Source organism: Cervus canadensis, chromosome 27, assembly GCF_019320065.1.
Source record: "Cervus canadensis isolate Bull #8, Minnesota chromosome 27, ASM1932006v1, whole genome shotgun sequence".
In the NCBI taxonomy this organism is placed as follows: domain Eukaryota; kingdom Metazoa; phylum Chordata; class Mammalia; order Artiodactyla; family Cervidae; genus Cervus; species Cervus canadensis.
In genome coordinates this window covers 38597365-38617664 of record NC_057412.1, presented here as the reverse complement: position 1 = coordinate 38617664, position 20300 = coordinate 38597365, and the positions used below count along the sequence as shown (strand labels likewise).

The window sequence follows — 20300 nt, the reverse complement described above, 5'->3', positions numbered from 1 at the left end:
ACATTATAAGTACAAAAAAATTTGAATACTAATCATTACATAGCAAGATCAAAACTATACAATTTAGTTAATGCTTTAATGAAAATAGATATTAGTATGAGATCTAAGAATATCTCTTTAACGCTTTTGTCAGTGAATCTATGACTTTCTTATTTCTCAGGCTGTAGATAATTGGATTTAAGAAAGGAATTATGACAGTGTAAAATAGAGAGTCTATCGTATCTTGATCATCTGCTTGTTCAGATCCAGGGTGCACATACATGAAGAGAAGAGGCCCATAGTATAAAGAGACAGACAGAAGGTGGGCTCCACAGGTGGAGAAGGCTTTCCTTATTCCTTGTATAGACTTCTTTTTTAATATTGTAAAGAGAATAAGTATATAAGAGATAAGAACAATGAGAATGGTAAACACCTGAATTGAACCAGAGAAAATAAATACCATCAGAACATTAATAGAGGGATCAGTACAAGAAATTTTAATCAGTGGCATAATGTCACAATAAAAGTGATGTATTATATTAGAGTTACAAAATGTTACTCTGAATAACAAACCTGTATGAATTATGGAATGTATAAGGCCACCTAAAAATGATAAGACTACTAGTTGCATGCATAGCCTATTGGTCATAATCACTGAATAAAGTAATGGTTTGCAGATAGCCACATAGCGATCATATGCCATTGTTGACAGCAGAAAACATTCTGTGGTTACAATGATTACAAAGGAAAAGAATTGTACCATGCATTCAGAGAGAGATATCATCTTACTCTTGCCTAGGAAGTTGGCCAGCATTTTGGGGGTCACTGTAGATGATACCCAGGCATCCACAAATGCTAAACTCCCAAGGAATAAGTACATGGGGATGTGAAGGTGAGGGTCATTGCAGATGAGAGCAATCAGACCAAGGTTCCCCATGATGGTGTTGAGATATATCATGAAGAACAGAAAGAACAGGGGGATTTGCCACTCTGGTTGATGTGTAAGACCTGTGAGAATGAACTCCATCAGCTCTGTTGCATTTTTTGTTTCCATATCCTTGATAGATAGCCTCTGAAACAAGTGCAGTAAATGGAAAAGAAAGTTATCAAGCATTTTAAAACGAATATTTGTTGAAGGTAATTGAAATAAAACCATATACTATCTAAATGCTCTTTAATAATCTTACTATAGTACATAAAAATTACTTGTATAAGTTATGTTAAAACAGTTCAATTACAACATTTAAAAATTTGTACAGAAATGAGCAGATTTAGAAGAGAAGAAAGACTTTCTGGAGATGAGCAAAATTAGGGAATACTATAGAATGAGGTCAAGAAATTCTATGTGTAGGACATGGATGCAGCATCTAAGTACAGATGTTAGAAGGACCCAGTTTATAAAGTGAATTGAATGCCATATGAATGATCTTGAGCTATATTCTTCAAGAAATAAGTAAGAAATGAAAACATATAAAACAGAAAGTGGCAACATCAGTTATTTTTGAAATTAAATATTTGATTGCAGAAAATAGGCTGCAAGGAGTAAACCTTGTGTCATAAATACTAATCAGGGAGTTGTGACTATTGTCCAGTGACTCCCAAACTAGATTAGACATCAGAATTGTCTGAGGGAAATTTTGTGCAAATTATAGATTCTGAAGTATTGCTGTAGACATCAGATCAGTAGATCTTGAATGGAGTCTGGTAATATGTATTGTAGAAATATTCCCCAGGTGATTTAAATGTGTGTGAAGTTCTTAATTCATGTGTGATATGACATTAGGAGTGACAAAGAAGACAAAGTGAGAGATCAAAATAAATTAGAATGAAGACTCATTTGTGTTGCTGAATGCAAGTTTGTGTCCCCGATGTACTGTGAGGTCAAACAAACCAAAATGTCTGAGTTTGGAGTAGAGAAAGGTATAATGCAGGGACTGGCAAGGAGAATGGGTGGCTTCAGCTCAAAAAATCCTAACTCACCAACGGTTTTCAAAAACTGATGTTGAAAGCTCAGATGAAATTGGCCAGTTTTTGCAAGGAGCATCCTCTGAACACCCAGGTATATAATTCTACAAAAGCTTAATAAAAATAGAAAGTAATGACTTGGGAGTCATAGAAGTGGCTAAAATATAGTATGATCTATCCATTGGAAAATGTATACAAGGTAAAGGGAAATGTAGCATGAAAATAAATTTGAGGAAATTTAAAAGTGGATATGTGTGTGTGTGTGTATAGGTATATACATAATTTTAGATACATAACACCTGATCCTATTTTCTGCCTAATAAGTCTAGAAACCAAACTTCTAGAAACTGACTTTTCCTTGAACCTAATGTAAGGGGGCTTGATCCACTGCTAGTAACACTATTGCACATACACTGAGTTTGGAATATAGAGAGAGAATGACAAAGACTTGATGTGTGCAGAAGAGAATTTTGGCTGCCAACTCAATCAAGGGAACAGTATCGCGTCCCTAGAAAATGAATCCTGTGCCCATCACAATGGCATTTTCAGTGTGATTTGTAGTATTTAAGTTCAGCAACAATGATAACAAGGCTATTGAGCTAGAGCTAGAACATGATTTGGAGTGTTGACTACCCATTTCTCCAGTGGGTTTCTCCAACTTTCCTAGCATTTCTTTGCTGGATTCAGTTTTCATTCAATTAACTGTTTTCCTCTTGGAACCAAGAGCACTGGCTCACCCAAAAAAGAGGAAAGGAAAGACCAGAAAAGGCTACTGAGCAGACTGATCAGAAAAGAGGGAAGGTGTTGGAAAGCTGAATGTAGGGAACTTAAACAGAGGAAAATACTTTAAAAGCACAAAGGAACGTAGAGCGCCAAAAGTGAAATCACTGCTCTTGTTAAGATAAGGAGTGAACAGAGATAATTGAATCTGGAAATTAAGAGATTTTTAGTGGCTTTAGTGAGAGCGGTTTCCATTTTGTCATAGAACTGAATCAAAGAACACTGGAAAGTGAACGGAAGCAAATGGCACAGCAGTGAGGAGAATGAAACGGAGTATCTGAGATGTGAAGAACAGATGAGATTTTTTTTTTCCTTGTCGAAAAATGTCATGAGAATTTTCAAAAGAGATAGAGGCGGGCATTGAGATGAGAGTGGGTAGGGAAGTAGAATGAGACCTGTAGGTGGGTGGGAAGAAAGCGTGAAACCACAAAAAGCAGGAAGAGAGTAAGGAAGGTAGATGGATAAGTGTAGAAAAGAGAAGGAAATGAAGAGGGAGAGGAAATATCAGAGAAAGGCTGAAGATGAAATAAGGGGAAAGTCTCAACGGTTTGGGGGCCTTATGTTTATATTAAGCTTGGTTTTCCTTGAAATTTTTCAACACTGGGAAACTTTCCTTTTTCTTTCCTTCAAATATCCAAGTTTTTATTCCTATGGAATTTGTGTATGACAGTGTTTAATTTAAATAAATTTACTTCAGAAATGTATATTGTCTATAAATAAACTAACACTGCATCAAACTTCATGTTTGAAAGATCCTTTACCTTTGCTGTTACTGAGATTAGAGCTGACTTTCTCTAGAAATCCTTCTGGTTTTCCGTCACAGCATTTGTTTATCCACAGTTTTTATTAGCAGAATAAAATTGAGCCAAAGACTGGAACTGAATAAAGGTCATATAAATAACCAACGCCAATAACTGCAACTGTTAACTGTGTATTTATTTGAAATACACTTTCCTTCCATTCAGTCCCAAATCAGTAAATAATGAAAAATTCTCAATTCAGTGTATGGGTACTTATGAAGTAATAAAAGTCAAAATGATTAAGGGCCATTTCCAGAACTTTTGCATATATATGTACACAGATATACTCAATGAAATAATTAAGGACTGGATGAAAGGATAGAGGGGTTACTATTTAGGTGATATAATTTGAAATTTAATCCACCAGTATAGTTAGTTAAATGGAATAAATATTTTGAACACAATTATCAGAAAGATTACTTACACAGGAAACATTGTGATCTAAATATTTAAATCAACTTTTAATTTAACGTTCTAGTTTACCAACTCTTATCCTGTGGAGTCTTGTGATTATGTTAAGCAGATAATTAAGTATGATTAAATGGTAAAATGTAGCCTTAGAGCTATTCTGCTTATTCATATTTACTCACAATAGTAAAATAAACAGATTATTCACTATTTACTTTCAATTTTCAAATGACTGTTCAGGTATCTTGTAAACCAAATCAAAATTATTGTAAATTTAAAAGTATTTTAAATTTCTATTAAAAGTGAATATTATAAGAGTCATCCTCTCTTACCTATAGCTGTTAAGAAATTGTTGAGATTCTTTGAGAGTTTGGCTTTCAGAAGCAAAAAATAATACAAGAGCCCCAGAATGACAGTAACAGGAGTGATAATTCTTCCCACGGATTCACTTTGGAGGCTTAATTTTCCAGGCTCAGGGAAATGCTGCTTATATACATTTTAACTATGTGCATTTGCCAGAAGGGGAAGGAATAATAAAATAAAATTCCCCTGATAGCACCATTGATTCCCTTAATGACAACCTAATATGATGTTAAAGTGTTACACTCAGTATGTCAGCAAATTTGGGAAACTCAGTAATAATGAGAGTCCATTAAAAATCCTTGAAGAGTTATGTGATTTCATCTCAGTTCTTTTTACAAAGAAAAATCTGGCAGATATGTTTGGGACATAAGAGAGAATCAGCAGAATGGAGGCAATAAGTAATTAGAGTTTTAGAGGTAGATGGTTATGAAGGTGAGGGCCACAGTGGTATCTGCAAGAATGTACCTAGAATCAATAGTGAGAGGTAGACAAGGGGTGGACCTGACGGTGAATCACTCGTTAGTCTTAGAGTATGGAGTGAGAATGAACATCTGGAGCACACACATCCAAACCCTTGTTTGTGTCTTTCCTAGCCACTCACTGGGCAGTATGGTGTCCTATCTTAACATTAATTGAACTTTGTTAGTATGCATGTTAGTATGAAAAACCTCTCATTGTCATCCACACATTCCAATAACCTTTACATGTGACTATTTCTTTTTCTAATTAATTTCACTTAAAAAAAAATCATTCTAGGAATATTGACTATTATTTTCCTATTCTGCCTCTTCATTCATACCCATCCTAAACTTTCAGTTTATCTATTAACCTTCTTAGAAAAGTTTTCCAGATTGACCTACAAATACATACACAGCCAGAAAGGACTTTAGAAGTCATCATAGATAGTGAGCGATAACTTGCCTTTTGTCTCTCTCGGAGCCCAGGAAGGTAAAAGCATCTCTCATAGTGTAGCTCTTTGACTTCATTATCTTAGATCCCCTGTCATTTTTTTTTCTCATTGCTCTCCCATTTCTTTCTGTGATATGAGAGTTGATTCCCATGAGAAGTGAAATTTACCATGCACCAAATAAAGTGGAATGTAAGCCCTTTTGATGGCCAGCAGAATTCCTAGGGTTTGCCTCTCTTCATTCAAATACCAACCCGCCTCCACTTTGAAGTTAAATGTGATTGACTTGTAAGTGTCAAAGACATCATAAACAAGTCTCCTTCAGGGGAACTTCTCTGTTTTAATATTTAATGCATTTTAAAACCACATGGAAGAACATACAGGCATAGAAAATACTTGGGGTTTTTTGCTTTATTTTAGTATTCTATAAAGAGGATTCAAATTTTTACATGTTTTGAATAAGAACATGAATCTATTTTATGGGACTTATTAGTTACTAATGTCTTAAGTCACTAAAATAATAGAACAATTATACATCCAAAAAAAACTGAACACTATCACATAGCAACATCTAAACTATATAATATTGTTAATATTTAAATGAAAAGAGTACCGATAATACTATGAGATAAAACCATCTCCCTTTAACATTTTTGCCAGGGAATCTATAACTTTCTTATTTCTCAGGCTGTAAATAATTGGATTTAAGAAAGGAATTATGACAGTGTAAAATAAAGAGTCCATCATATCTTGATCATCTGCTTGTGTGGATCCAGGTCGCACATACATGAAGAGAAGAGGCCCATAGTATAAAGAGACAGACAGGAGGTGGGCCCCACAGGTGGAGAAGGCCTTCCTTATGCCTTGCAAAGATTTCCTTTTTAATATTGTAAAGAGAACAAGTGTGTATGAGACAAGAACTATCAGAATGGTGAACACCTGTATTGAGCCAGAGAAAATAAATATCATCAGAACATTAATAGAAGGGTCAGTACAAGAAATTTTAATCAGTGGCATGATATCACAGTAAAAATGAAGTATTATGTTAGAGTTACAGAAGGTTAATCTGAATAAAAAACCTGTATGAATTAAGGCATGAAGAAGGCCACCTACAAATGATGAGACTAGCAGCTGCGTGCATAGTCTATTGGTCATAATCACTGGATAAAGTAGTGGTTTGCAAATGGCTACATAGCGATCATATGCCATTGTTGCCAGCAGAAAACATTCTGTGGTTACACTGATTGCAAAGGAAAAGAATTGTATCTTGCATTCAGAGAGAGATATCATCTTACTCTTGCCTAGGAAGTTGATTAACATCTTGGGGGTCACTGTGGATGATAACCAAGTATCCACAAAGGCCAAGTTCCCAAGAAAAAAGTACATCGGGATATGAAGTTGAGGGTCGTTGTAGATGAGTGCAATCAGACCAGTGTTTCCCATGATGGTGATGAGATATATCATAAAGAACAGCAGAAACAGGGGAATTTGCCACTCTGGTTGATGTGTAAGTCCTGTAAGAATGAACTCTCTCAGCTCTGTTGCATTTTTGGTTTCCATATCCTTAATAGATGGCATCTGAAATGCAATGTGGTAAATGGAAAAAGAAGATCATTTATTTTTAAAAGTGAATCCGCTGAGGGCAACTGAAATAAAAGCATATACTAACCTGAATATTTTTTATTTACTCTTACTATGATACATGAAAATTAGTAGTAGAAAAGTTATATTAGAATAATGCAATTACATCACATAAAATTTTTTTCAGAAGTGAGCAGATTTAGAACGCAGAAAAACATTATGTCATTTAAAACTTTGCACAGAAACGAGAAGATTTAGAAGAGAAGAAAGACATTCTGAAGATGAGCAAACTTATTGAATACTAAATAACCTCGGATATACAGATGACACCACCCTAATGGCAGAAAGCAAAGAGAAACTAAAGAACCTCTTGATGAAAGGGAAAGAGCAAAGTGAAAAAGTTGGCTTAAAACTCAACATTCAGAAAACTAAGATCATGGCATCTGGTCCCATCACTTCATGGCAAATAGATGGGGAAACAATGGAAACAGTGCAGACCTTATCTTTTGGGGCTCCAAAATCACTGCAGATGGTGACTTCAACCATGAAATTAAAAGACACTTGCTCCTTGGAAGAAAAGCTACGACCAACCTAGACAGCATATTAAAAAGCAGAGACATTACTTTGTCAACAAAGGTCCATCTAGTCAAAGCTATGGTTTTTCCAGTAGTCAAGTATGGATGTGAGAGTTGGAATATAAAGAAAGCTGAGCACTGAAGAATTGAAGCTTTTGAACTGTGGTGTTGAAGGAGACTCTTGAGAGTCTTTTGGACTTCAAGGAGATCAAACCAGTCAATCCTAAATGAAATCAGTCCTGAATATTCATTGGAAGGACTGACATTGAAGCTGAAGCTTCAATACTTTGGCCACCTGATGCAAAGAACTGGCTTATTGGAAAAGACCCTGATGCTGGGAAAGGTTGAAGGCAGAAGGAGAAGGGGACAACAGAGGATGAGATAGTCAGATGGCATCACCAACTCAATGGACATGAGTTTGAACAAGCTCTGGGAGTTGGTGATGGACAGGGAAGCCTGGCGCGCTGCAGTCCATGGGGTCGCAAAGAGTCGGACACGACTAAGCGACTGAATTGACTGAAAGAGTAAGGTCAAGAAATTCTTTGTGTAGAGCATGGATGTAAGAACAAAGTAACAATGTTAGAAGGGACCAGTGTATAAAATGAATGAAATGTCATGTGAAGATCTTCAACTTCCTTCTGCAAGCATTCGGCAAGAATCTTAAACTTATTAGGCAAAGAGGGAGAACATCACTTATTTTTTGAATTTAAATATTTGGCTATAGAAAATAGGGTGCAGGGAGAAGAAACTTGCGTCATAAACAATAATTAGGAAGCTGTAGCTATTGTCCAATGATTCCTAAACCAGGTTACACATCAGAATTGTCTGGGGGAGTTTTGTGCAAAATATTGATTCTGAAGTATAACTGAAGAAATTGATTCAGTAGATCATGAATGGGCTCTGATAAAAGGAATTTTATAAATATTCACCAGGTGACCTAAATGTATGTGAAATTCTTAGTTCATGTGATATAATGTTAGGAATGATGAGGAAGACAAAGAGATCAAAATAAAATGAGAATGAAGATCACTTGTACTGCTGAACTCAAGTTTGTGTCCCCGATGCATAGAAAGATCAAACAAACCAAAAAGTTTATTTGGGAGTTTTGAACAGAGAAAGGTTTAGTACAGGGCCAGGCAAGGGGAATATGTGGCTTACGTTCTAAAATCCTAACTCATCCTTGGTTTTTGAGGAAGAGTTTTTAAAGGCAAAACTTGGGATGAGGGCTGCAGAATGTATGACTCTCTTCTGATTGGTTTGTGATGGGGTAACAGGGTGTGTTCCAGGAATCTTGTGCTCAGCCTGAAGTTACCATCCTCCACCTGGATAGAGGCCTTAAAGAAGAACTTAAAGTTATGTTGTTATGTATATTCCTTGAGGGAGAACAAGGACCCTGCTTCATCTCTGCAATATTGTTTGCTGACTGTTCCTCTTTGCTTCTGTATTCCCCCCCTTTTCCTAATTAGGAACTGTTTGAATCTGACCTTAGGAACTCAGGGAAGGTCTAAGAGCTAAAGCTTTTTTCCTACAAAGAAATGGGAAATACTGAAAGTCTTTTGTACTCATGAGGGCCCCACAGGGTCCTGCTCAGTGTCACTGGAACTTGGTGACATGTAAGATATGAAGGAGTGATTAGTAAAGGAGAGAGAGTAACTAAGTGACTGGGCAGATGGACATCAAAAATTGACATAGAAGACTCAGATGCAGTAGCTAGGTTTTGCAAGAACATCCTCTGGATAGTCAAGTTAGATAAACTTCACAGTATGATTCTACAAAAGATTGATAGAAATAATGACTTGGGAGTCATTGAGGTGGCTGAAATACATAGTATGTATGACCTTTCCATTGGCCAATGTGAGTAAGGTAAAAAGAGAGAAGGCATGAAAATAAACTTGAGGAAGTTATATTAGAGAGAAATGGATGTATATAATTTATTAGATGGAAAAATCTGATCCTCTTTTTTTTACCACATGAGTTTTGGGGGCAAACAAAAACTGTCATCCACTCTAGAAGCCAAAATTCTAGAAAGTGACTTTGTCCTTCCCCTTGAACCTAGGATGGGGCAGGGAGGGGTGGGAGGGGGGGGTTTAGTGAGGCATTTGATTTAGGGTTAGACACTCAAACTCTTCCCTTGTGGCTCAGCTGGTAAAGAATCTGCCTGCAATGTGGCAGACCTGGGTTTGATCCCTGGGTTGGGAAGATCCCCTGGAGAAAGGAAAGGCTACCCTTCTCCAGTATTCTGGCCTAGAGAATTTCATGGACTGTATAATCCACAGCGTCGCAATGAGTCAGACATGACTCAGCAACTTTCACTTTCACTCAAACTCAGGGCTCCCTGGTAGCTCAGCTGGTAAGGAATCTGCCTGCAATGCAGGAGACCTGGGTTCAGTCCCTGAGTTGGGAAGACCCCCTGGAGGAAGGCTTGGCAACCCACTCCAGTATTCTTGCCTGGAGAAATCCCCATGAACAGAGGAGCTTGGCGGGCTGCAGTTCATGGGGTTGCAAAGAGTGGGACACGGCTGAGCAACTAAGCAAAGCACCCAAACTCACCACACTGCATTTAGAACATATATAAAGACAAAAATTATATGTGCACGAAAGGGATTTTGTTTGCCAACTTAACCAAGGAAAAAGTGTTGTAACCCCAGAAAATGAATCCTATGTCCACAACAATGGCATTGTCAGTGTGCGTTGCGGCATTTAAGTTCAGCTACAATGATAACCGGTCTTACTGAACCAGAACTGAAACATGATTTGGGTGTCAGCTGTCTGATTTCTTTCTTTGTGTGCCTTCCCATTTATCCAGTGGATTTCTTCAACTCACCCTAGCGTTTCTTCATTGGAGCCAATTTCCGTTCAAATAACTTAATTCTTCTTGCAACCAAGAGCTCTGAGTCACCCAAAAGGAGAAAAAGACAAAAAAAAAAAAAAAAAAAATGCTCCTGAGCAGAGTGAATAGAAGAAACAGGAGGGAACTGGAAAGATGTGTTGGGAACTCAAACAGAAGAAAATACTCAAGAAGAACGAAGTCAAATACAGTCCTTAAAGCCAAATGAATATTTTGATAGGACAGAGTGAAAAGAAATCTTTGCATGTGGGAATTAAGCGGCTTTTAGTGGCTTTAGTGAGAGCAGTTTTCATATCGTAACAGAGTTGAGTTAGAGAACAATCAGAAGTGGCCTAGCAGTGAGGAGAATGAAAGAAGGGATCTAACATGTTGGGAACAGTTGACATTTCTTTACCACCGGGAGACAGATGCGGATTTTTTTTCCTGTAGAACAATATCATGTAGTTTTTCAAAAGAGAAAGAGGAGGGTATGGAGATAAGAATGGGTAGAGAAGTGAAGTGGAAACTTTGAGTGAAAAGAAAACAAAAAGGAACAAAAAAACAGAAAGAGACTAAGGACCATGGATAAGCATAGGAAAGATCAGGAAATGGAGAGAGAGAGAAGTATTAGAAAGGCTGAAGATTAAATAAACGTCTCAGAGTTTGGGGGCTTAGTGGTGGCAAATATTTGTCTTAACTCTGGTTTCATCCAAAGTTGGCAGCACTGGGAAACCTTTCTTTTACTTTTCTTCAGAATTCCAAGTTTATTTTCACGTGCAATTTATATATGAAATAGTATTGCATTTTCAATTCATTTTAAAATTGTTCATAAATATACTAGCATTGCCTCAAAGTTCTTTTTATATTTAAAAGATGCTTTATCATTGTTATTACTGTAATCAGAGCTGACTTTATCTAGAAATTCAGCTTTTCTTTATAGCATTTGCTTCTCTGCAACTTTTAGTAGCAGAATCAAATTGAGCTAAAAACTAAAACTGAATAAAGGCAATGTACCTGTAATTGCAGTTCTTCCATGCAATCTCAAATTAATAAATAATCAGAAATTCTTAATTCAGTGTGTGGGTACTTAAGGCCTACCTTTTACTAAAGGTCAAAAGAGACTAGAGGGGTATTTTTACCATTTCAGAAGATACATAAATAGATAGATAGATGATATATTTACATATTCAGTGAAATAACCTAAGAAATACATGGAAAAGTAGTGAATATAGGTTAACTAAGTAGAATAAATATTTTGAATACAGTTGTCAGGAAGATCTTGCATGGGAAACATTGTGGCCTAAATATTTCAACCCACTTTTAATTTATTTAATGTTCCAGTTTACCAAAGCTTATCTTATGGAATAATTATATAATAGTTGTATTAACCAAATAATTAAATATCACTAAGGATTACAATGTGGCCTTAGCGCTATCTTGCTTGACCATATTTACTCACAATAATAAAATATACAGATTATTCACTATTTGCTTTCCATTTTCACCTGGCTATTTTGATATCTTGTAAACCAAATCAAAATTATTATAAATTTTATAGTATTTTAAACTTTCAGTTCAGTTCAGTTGCTCAGTCGTGTCTGACTCTTTGTTTTCAGTAAAAACATAATGTTATTATAGAAATCATTCTCTCTTACCAGTATCTACTAAGAAGTTTTCAAGATCCTTTTAGGGTTCAGCTTTCTGAAGTAGAAAATAATACAAGAGCACTGCAATGACAATAACACAGGCAATAGTTCTTTGTACACTGTTTCATTTTGAAGGCTTCATTTTCCAAGTTCAGGAAACTGTTGTTTATATGAATTTGTCTTTAACACAGAGTAAATAAGTTGTACAGTTGTGTGCTTTTGTCAGAAGAGGAAAGAGCGTAGAACTCAAATTCCCCTGATGATGCCCAAAGATTCCCTTTAGGACAATGCTAAGCTGGTCTGCTGGGCATTTTGAACTTGGACATGTATGAGAAATCCAGGTTGTCTCATTGGGCATTACAGACTGAAATCATAAACATCAAGTCATTGTAGACAGTTCCCAGGTTTCTCAATTGAAATTGCACTTCATATCACTTCTTTCCACCACAGGCACTTTTGAAATGTTTATGCAAACTCCAGTTTATCTATAAATTTGATATACTAAGTTCTTTGATGAGTACAATATTGTCTGAGCTCATCACTCATGATTTCAGTGAGGCCAAAGTTACAGATTCTCTTTAGAAGTCAACTCCTAAATCTTTCCTTCTTGGGCAAACCGTGGCTCACATTCCACAACTACACCTGACTTCCTACTTTAAGCTGAAAACTAGTGAGAAATCTTACTAGGCAAAATTCGCAGGAGGAGAAAAAGAAAAAGAAAACCGAAGACCACTGTGGGAAGTGGCCTAAGTTAGTGCTTCTCAAACATTAATCCCTATGAATATTCCAGAGGTTTTTTTAAAATGCAAGTTCTGTTTAAGTAGTGATGACTGTGTATCTACATTTCTAATATGGTGTTGTCTCCAGACATTTGCCTTCTTCAGTTTCATCATCTGAAGGCCTACCTTATCAAAGAACTAGATCATTAGAGAAATAAACCAAAAAATTTTGCAAATGTAGCAGAAATATAAAGAGAAGCAAAGAGGAGTCAGAGTGGACAAGGGAGGCCAGCATTGGTGGGGTCACATCAGACCTCACGGTAGGTGAGATTTTGTTCTATCAGTTCAGTTCAGTTCAGTCGCTCAGTTGTATCTGACTCTTTGTGACCCCATGAATTGCTGCACGCCAGGCCTCCCTGTCCATCACCAACTCCCGGAGCTTACTCAAACTCACGCCCATCGAGTCGGTGATGCCATCCAGCCATCTCATCCTCTGTCGTCCCCTTCTCCTCCTGCCCCCAATCCCTCCCAGCATCAGGGTCTTTTCCAATAAGTCAACTCTTCGCATGAGGTGGCCAAAGTACTGGAGTTTCAGCTTCAGCATCAGTCCTTCCAATGAACACCCAGGACTGATCTCTTCTAGGATGGACTGGTTGGATCTCCTTGCAGTCTAAGAGACTCTCAAGAATCTTCTCCAACACCACAGTTCAAAAGCATCAATTTTTCAGTGCTCAGCTTTCTTCACAGTCCAACTCTCACATCCATACATGACCACTGGAAAAACCATAGCCTTGACTAGATGGACCTTTGTTGGCAAAGTAATGTCTCTGCTCTTTAATATGCTGTCTAGGTTGGTCATAACTTTCCTTCCAAGGGGCAAGCATCTTTTAAGTTCGTGGCTGCAATCACCATCTGCAGTGATTTTGGAGCCCAAAATAATAAAGTCTGACACTGTTTCCACTGTCTCCCCATCTATTTCCCATGAAGTGACGGGACCAGATGCCATGATCTTAGTTTTCTGAATGTTGAGCTTTAAGCCAGCTTTTTCACTCTGCTCTTTCATTTTCATCAAGAGGCTTTTTAGTTCCTCTTCACTTTCTGCCATAAGGGTGGTGTCATCTGCATATCTGAGGTTATTGATATTTCTCCTGGCAATCTTGATTCCAGCTTGTGCTTCCTCCAGCCCAGCATTTCTCATGATGTACTCTGCATATAAGTTAAATAAGCAGGGTGACAATATACAGCCTTGACGTACTCCTATTCCTATTGGGAACCAGTCTGTTGTTCCATGTCCAGTTCTAACCTGCATACAGGTTTCTCAAGAGGCAGGTCAGGTGGTCTGGTATTCCCATCTCTTTCAGAATTTTCCACAGTTTATTGTAATCCACACAGTCGAAGGCTTTGGTGTAGTCAATAAAGCAGAAATAGATGTTTTTCTGGAACTCTCTTGCTTTTTCCATGATCTAGCAGATATTGCCAATTTGATCTATATCCCAACTTAAATGAAAACTGTTGAGGGATTTTGCACATGGTGGTCGCATGTTCAGATTTGCCTTTAAGTATAAACAAAGTTGCCATTGAGCATTCACTGAAGAAAATAATGGCATTATTTACATCAAAATATTATAATATGACAATTGTGATATTGTGTTTTTATATCTGAAGTGTACAATGAATGTTTAACCTCCACTTGGGATTTGATTGGAAGTTAGAGGGAAAGCAAAGGACATATTTTGGGTCATTTTTCAATTCTTCTGTGTACTTAGAATTCTGCTAGTGAAAGATAAAAAGGAGGTGAAAAAGAAAACATAGATAACGAGAAGTCACTGTGGAAACTCAGCAGACAGATGAAGTAAGTAGTATAATGTGCATCAACACATATAATATGTAGCTTGTCTTAAACATACTGCCCACCTCAATATTGTGTAACTATCTTCTCAGTCTTTTTTTTTTTTAACCTATCAGGTTGTTGTTTTTTTTTTGTTTTTTTTTAAATCTAACAGGTGTCTACATTGTTGCTTCCAGTATAAGAAGTCTTTCCAATGTTATCATTTCAGTAGGTGGGTCATGATATCTCACTATGGTCTTAATTTGCATTTCTCCCAATGACAAATTACATTGAGAATGTTTATTCTGTCTTATGAAACAAATCCAAAAATATATTGTTATGATTTATGTCAAATAAAATTCTAGTATGTTTTCTTATAAGGATTTGTGCATGCTAAGTCACTTCAGTCGTGTCTGACTCTTTGCAACCCTATAGACCAGGGCCCACCAGCCTCTTCTGTCCATGGGATTCTCCAGGCAAGAATTTTGGAGTGGGTTCCCATTCCCTACTCCAGGGTATCTTCTCAACCCAGGGATCAAACCTACATCTCTAATGTCTGCTGCATTAGCAGGTGAATTCTTTACCACTAGTCCTACCTGGGAAGCCACTTTAAGGATTTATGGTCTTGCATTTTGGTCTTTAAGCCATTTTGAGTTTATTTTTGTGTATGATGTGAGAAAGTGTTCTAACTTCATCCTTTTATATGTAGCATCCAGTTTTCCCAGCAGCACTTATTTTTTTATTTTTAATTGCTGGATAATTGCAATGTTGTGTTGGCTTCTGCCGTACAACAACATGAATCGATCACAGGTATACACTTGTCTCACCCTCTTGAACCTCCCGCCCCTCTAGGTCATCACAGAGCACCAGGCTGAGCTCCCCGTGTTATACGGCACTTCCCACTAGCTATCTGTTTTGCAGATGATAATCTGTATGTTTCAATGCTGCCCTCTCAGTCTGCCCCACCCTGTCTTTTCCCTGCTGTGCCCCCAAGTCCACTCTCCATGTCTGCATCTCTATTCCTGCCGTACAAATAGGTTCATCGGTACCATTTTTCTAGATTCCATTATTCTGTGTTAATACAGGATATTTGTTTTTCTCTTCTTAACTTACTTCCCCCTGTATAACAGGCTTTAGGTTCATCCACCTCAGTTCAGCTGACTCACATTCATTCCTGTTTATGGCCAGCAGCACTTACTGAAGTGCTGAATTTTCTCATTGAATGTCGTTCCTCTTTTATTGTAGATTAATTAATGATAAGTTTATGGGTTTTTATGTCTGGGCTCTCCTCTGTGTTTCATTAATCTGTACATCCATTTTTGTCCCAGTGCCATATTGTCTTGATGACTTTAATTTGTAGTATATTCTCAAATCAGGGAGTATATACCTCCAGCTCTATTATTTCTTCTCAGGATTGTTTTGGCTCTTTGAATTATTTTGTTTTTCAGTACAAATTTTAGTACTATTTGTTCTATCATGAAAAATGTCATGATTCTTTGACAGGGATTGAACTGAATCTGTAGATTATCCTGGGAAGTATGTCATTATAACAAGATTGATTCTTCCAGAGAACAGAGTGTATCTTTTCATCTATTTGTGTATGCCTTCATGTCTATTATCAGTGTCTTATAGTTTTCTTAGTTCTTCTACGTCCTTAGGTAGGTTTATTGCTAGGTATTTTATTTTTTAATCTAATTATAAATGAGATGCCTCCTTAATATCTGTTTCTGATAGTTCATTGTTAATGCATAGAAATGCATCAGATTTCTGTATATTAATTTTGTATCTTGCAACTTTATTGATGTTGAATTTTTTCAAAAGGTTTTTCTGCATGTATTGAAATGATCATATGATTTTTATTCTTCAATTTTTTGCTGTGGTGTATCACATTGATTGACTTTCAGAACCATCTTTGCATAACTTGGTATAAAACCCACTTAATCATGTGCAATCTTTTTAATATATTGTTGAAACTGGTTTGCTAATATTCATTTGGAGGTTTTTGCCTTGGTGTTCATCATAGATATTGGCCTATAATTTTTTGTGAGATATGTATTTCTAGCTTTTATATCAGGGTAATCCTGGCAATGTAAAATGAGTTTGGAAGCTTTCATCCCTCTGAAATTTTTAGAATACTTTGAGAAGGATGGGTGTTAACTTTTCTCTAAATGTTTGATAGAATTCACCTGTGAAGCTATCTTGTATTGGACTTTTGCTTGTTGGGAGTTTTTGTTATGTTCGTTGTTGTTGTTACTTTACTGATTCAATTTCTCTGCTGGTAATTGGTCTGTTCATATTTTCTATTTCTTTCTGGTTCTGTCTTGGGAGATTGTATATATCTTGGTATTTATCCTTTTCTTCTAGGTTGTCCATTTTATTGACATAGAGTTTGTTCATAGTAATCTCTTATGATCCTTTGTAATTCTGTAGTGCTGGTTGTCATTTATTCTTTTCCATTTCTTATTTTTTGATCCGGATCCTCTTTCTTTTGATGAGTCTGGCTAAAGGTTTAACAGTTTTGTTTATCTTTCAAAGAAGCAGTTCTTAGTTTCATTACTCTTTTATATTTTTTTCTTTTAATCTCTTTCATTTATTTCTGCTTTGACCTGTAGGTTTTATTTCCTTTTACTTAGGAATTAGATTTTTCTTATTTCTGAGGTAGACTTGTTTTGCTGTAAACTTTCGTCTAATAACTGCCTTTGCAGGATCATTGTGTTTTCATTTTCTTCCCCCTCTAAAAAAATTTCTTCCTTAATTTCTTCATTGACCCATTGAATTTTTAGTAGTGTGTTATTTAGCTTCCATATGTTTGTGTTTTCTGGAGGGATTTTTTTTTTCTCATTATTGATTTCTAGTCTCAAAGCAGTGTGGTCAGAATGCTTGATCTGATTTTAATTTTCTTAAATTTCTTAAGGCTTGTTTTTGGGTGCTGCCATTCATAATGTATCCTGGAGAGTGTTCCACGTGCATTTGAAACAATGTGTTTTTGCTGTTATGGGGCGGAATGTCCTATATATATATCGATTAAGCCCATTTGATCTAAAGAATCCTTGAAGATCAGTTTCCTTACTGATTTTCTGTGTGGATGATCCGTCCACTGATGTAAGAAGAGTGTTAATGTCCCCTACTATGATTGTGTTATTGTCAACATCTTCGTTTATGTTCATCAATATTTGCTTTCTGTACTGTGTTTCTATGTGGAGTACCTACATATTTACAATGGTTATATCTTCTTGGATGATCCCTTGATCATTATATAGTGTATTTCTATGTCTCCTGTTTCTGTCTTTGTTCTAAAGTCTATTTCATTTGATATAAGTATTGCTACTTTGTGGCTCAGCTGGTAAAAAATCTGCCTGCAGTGCGAGAGAAATGGGTTTGACCCCTGGGTTGGGAAGATCCCCTGGAGAAGGGAAAGGCTACCCACTCCAGTATTCTGGCCTAGAGAATTCCATGGACTGTATAGTCCATGGGGTCACAAAGAGGCAGACACAACTGAGCAACTTTCACTTTCACTTCACCCTAGCTTTATTTTGATTTCCATTTATATGGAATAACTTTCATCCCTCCATTTTTAGTCTCTGTGTGTCTTTAGATCTGAAGTGAGTATCTGTGGGATAAATATGGGTATTGTTTTTGTATCCCTTCAGCCTTTCTGTATGTTTTGATTAAAGCATTTAATCTTTTTTTACATTTAAAATAATTATTGATAGCATGTACATATTGCCATTTTATTAGTTGTTTTGAGGTTGTTTTGTTCTTCTTTTTTATGCTTTCTTCTCTGATTCCTTCCCTTCTGACTTGATAACCTTATGGCTTGTATTTCTTCCTACTTTTTATGTGTTGTATCTATTATGATTTTTGGTTTGTGGTTGCCATTAGGTTTATACATAGCAGTCTATATTGGGATATCAGTTCAGTTGCTCAGTTGTGTCCAAATCTGCAACCCCATGGGCTGCAGCACATTGGGCTTCCCCATCCATCACCTACTCCCAGAGGTTGCTCAAACTCACATCCATCGAGTGGGTGATGCCATCCAACCATCTCATCCTCTGTCATCCCATTCTCCTCCTGGCTTCAGTCTTTCCCAGAATCAGGGTCTTTTCTAATGAGTCAGTTCTTTGCATCAGGTGACCAAAGTCTCAGAGCTTCCAATGAATATTCAGGATTGATTTTCTTTAGGATAATTGGTTTGATCTCCTTGCAGTCCAAGGAACTCTCAAGAGTCTTCTCCAACACCACAGTTCAGAAGCATCAATTTTTTGGTACTCAGCTTTCTTTATGGTCCAGCTCTTACAAATCTACATGACTCCTGGAAAAACCATAGCTTTGACTATACAGACCTTTGTTGGCAGAGTAATGTCTCCTCTGTTTAATATGCTGTCTAGTTTTGCCATAGCTTTTCTTCCAAGGAGCAAATGTCTTTTAATTTCATGGCTGCAATCACCTTCTGCAGTGATTTGGGAGCCCCCAAAAAAATAGTCTGTCACTGTTTCCATTGTTTCCCCATCTGTCTGCCATGAAGTGATGGGACAAATGCCATGATCTTTGTTTTTCTTTTTTAATGTTGAGTTTTAAGCCAGCTTTTTCACTCTTCTCTTTCACTTTCATCAAGAGGCTCCTTAGTTCCTCTTTGTTTTCTGTCATAGGGTGGTATCATCTGCATATCTGAGATTATTGGTATTTCTCCCAGCAATCTTGATTCCAGCTTGTGCTTCATCCAACCTGGCATTTCTCATGATGTACTCTGCATATAAATTAAATAAGCAGGGTGACAATGTACAGCCTTGACATACTCCTTTCCCAATTTGGAACCAGTCTGTTGTTCCATGTCCAGTTCTAACTGTTGCTTCCTGACCTGCATACAGATTTCTCAGGAGGCAGGTCAGATGGTCTGATAATCCCATCTCTTAGAATTTTCCACAGTTTGTTGTGGGTTGCCATTTTTTCTCCAAGGAATCTTCTCATCCTACAGATCATGTCTGTTTCTCTTGCATCTTCTGCATTGGCAGTCGGATTCTTTACCACTAGCTGTGTGTGGTAACTAAGCTGACAACAGGTGGACTTGTGGTCGTTCATATTTTGTGTCACGTTAACATGGTCTAGATTGCCCAGATACCCAGTTATCATTATTTTTGTGTGTGTCTGTGTGTTTCTAAAAGAGATTAGTATTGACTTAGTAGACTTAGTAAAGTGGATTACAGCACCGTTTGTATGTGAGTGTCACCTCATCCATTCTGGGCCTGTATGGAACAGAAAGGCAGAGGGAGGCTGACTGAATCTGATTCATGACAGAACGCGAATCTTATTTTGCCCTCCATGCTATTCGTTCTCAGGTTTTCATACATGGGCTGGAATGTATATCATCAGTTCTTCGATTTCAAACCTGATAACTGCCTCAGCTTTCCTGGATCTCTACCATGCAGATAACAGATCACAGGTCTTCTCAGACTCCATAATAAGGTGTCCCAAACCTAATAATATATATCTTTAGATATAGAAGTGTGTGTAGATATATGTTTACAAAGAGTTATATAGGTTGATTTCTATATTTGTCTTCATATATGTGTACTTCCCATTGGTACTATCCTGGATAATTCTGATTGATATAAAGACTATATATTTAGTGAACCTCTTTCTTTATACTGAAAAATAAGTGGAAATATCATGATGCAGTTGTTAACTGTAACCCTCAAATGAGGCTGACTTACGTCCCTTCTCATCATATTATTACAGCATAAGAAATAGCTTGTATATGAAATTTCTTTGAGTATTATGGTCCAAAAATCATATAATCCTGACAATTAATATTTTTCCAATGATAACCAATGTATCTCTCCTGGAAGTTGATCTGGTCTAAATTTGTGAGTACCTCCAGAAATATATAACAATAAGATTATTGTAAATATTTTAATCCAAACT

The 20300-nt window shown here is 36.8% G+C and overlaps 2 protein-coding genes across 2 annotated transcripts; both read right to left on the bottom strand.

The window, feature by feature from the left end:
- Positions 1 to 103: 103 nt before the first annotated feature.
- LOC122428850 (olfactory receptor 5H8-like) lies at positions 104 to 1054 on the bottom strand. The gene has a single exon (XM_043448979.1). The coding sequence runs from the start codon at positions 1031 to 1033 to the stop codon at positions 104 to 106; it is 930 nt and encodes a 309-aa protein (XP_043304914.1). The 5' UTR covers positions 1034 to 1054.
- Positions 1055 to 5823: 4769 nt separating this feature from the next.
- Positions 5824 to 6762, bottom strand: LOC122428848 (olfactory receptor 5H8-like). Its single transcript, XM_043448978.1, has one exon. It carries the CDS (start codon positions 6760 to 6762, stop codon positions 5824 to 5826), a length of 939 nt encoding a protein of 312 aa, XP_043304913.1.
- Between the last annotated feature and the right edge of the window lie 13538 nt (positions 6763 to 20300).

Coding starts and splice junctions, on each gene's coding strand:
- LOC122428850 (XM_043448979.1), bottom strand. CDS start 1,033: ATGGAAACAAAAAATGCAACAGAGCTGATGGAGTTCATTCTCACAGGT.
- LOC122428848 (XM_043448978.1), bottom strand. CDS start 6,762: ATGGAAACCAAAAATGCAACAGAGCTGAGAGAGTTCATTCTTACAGGA.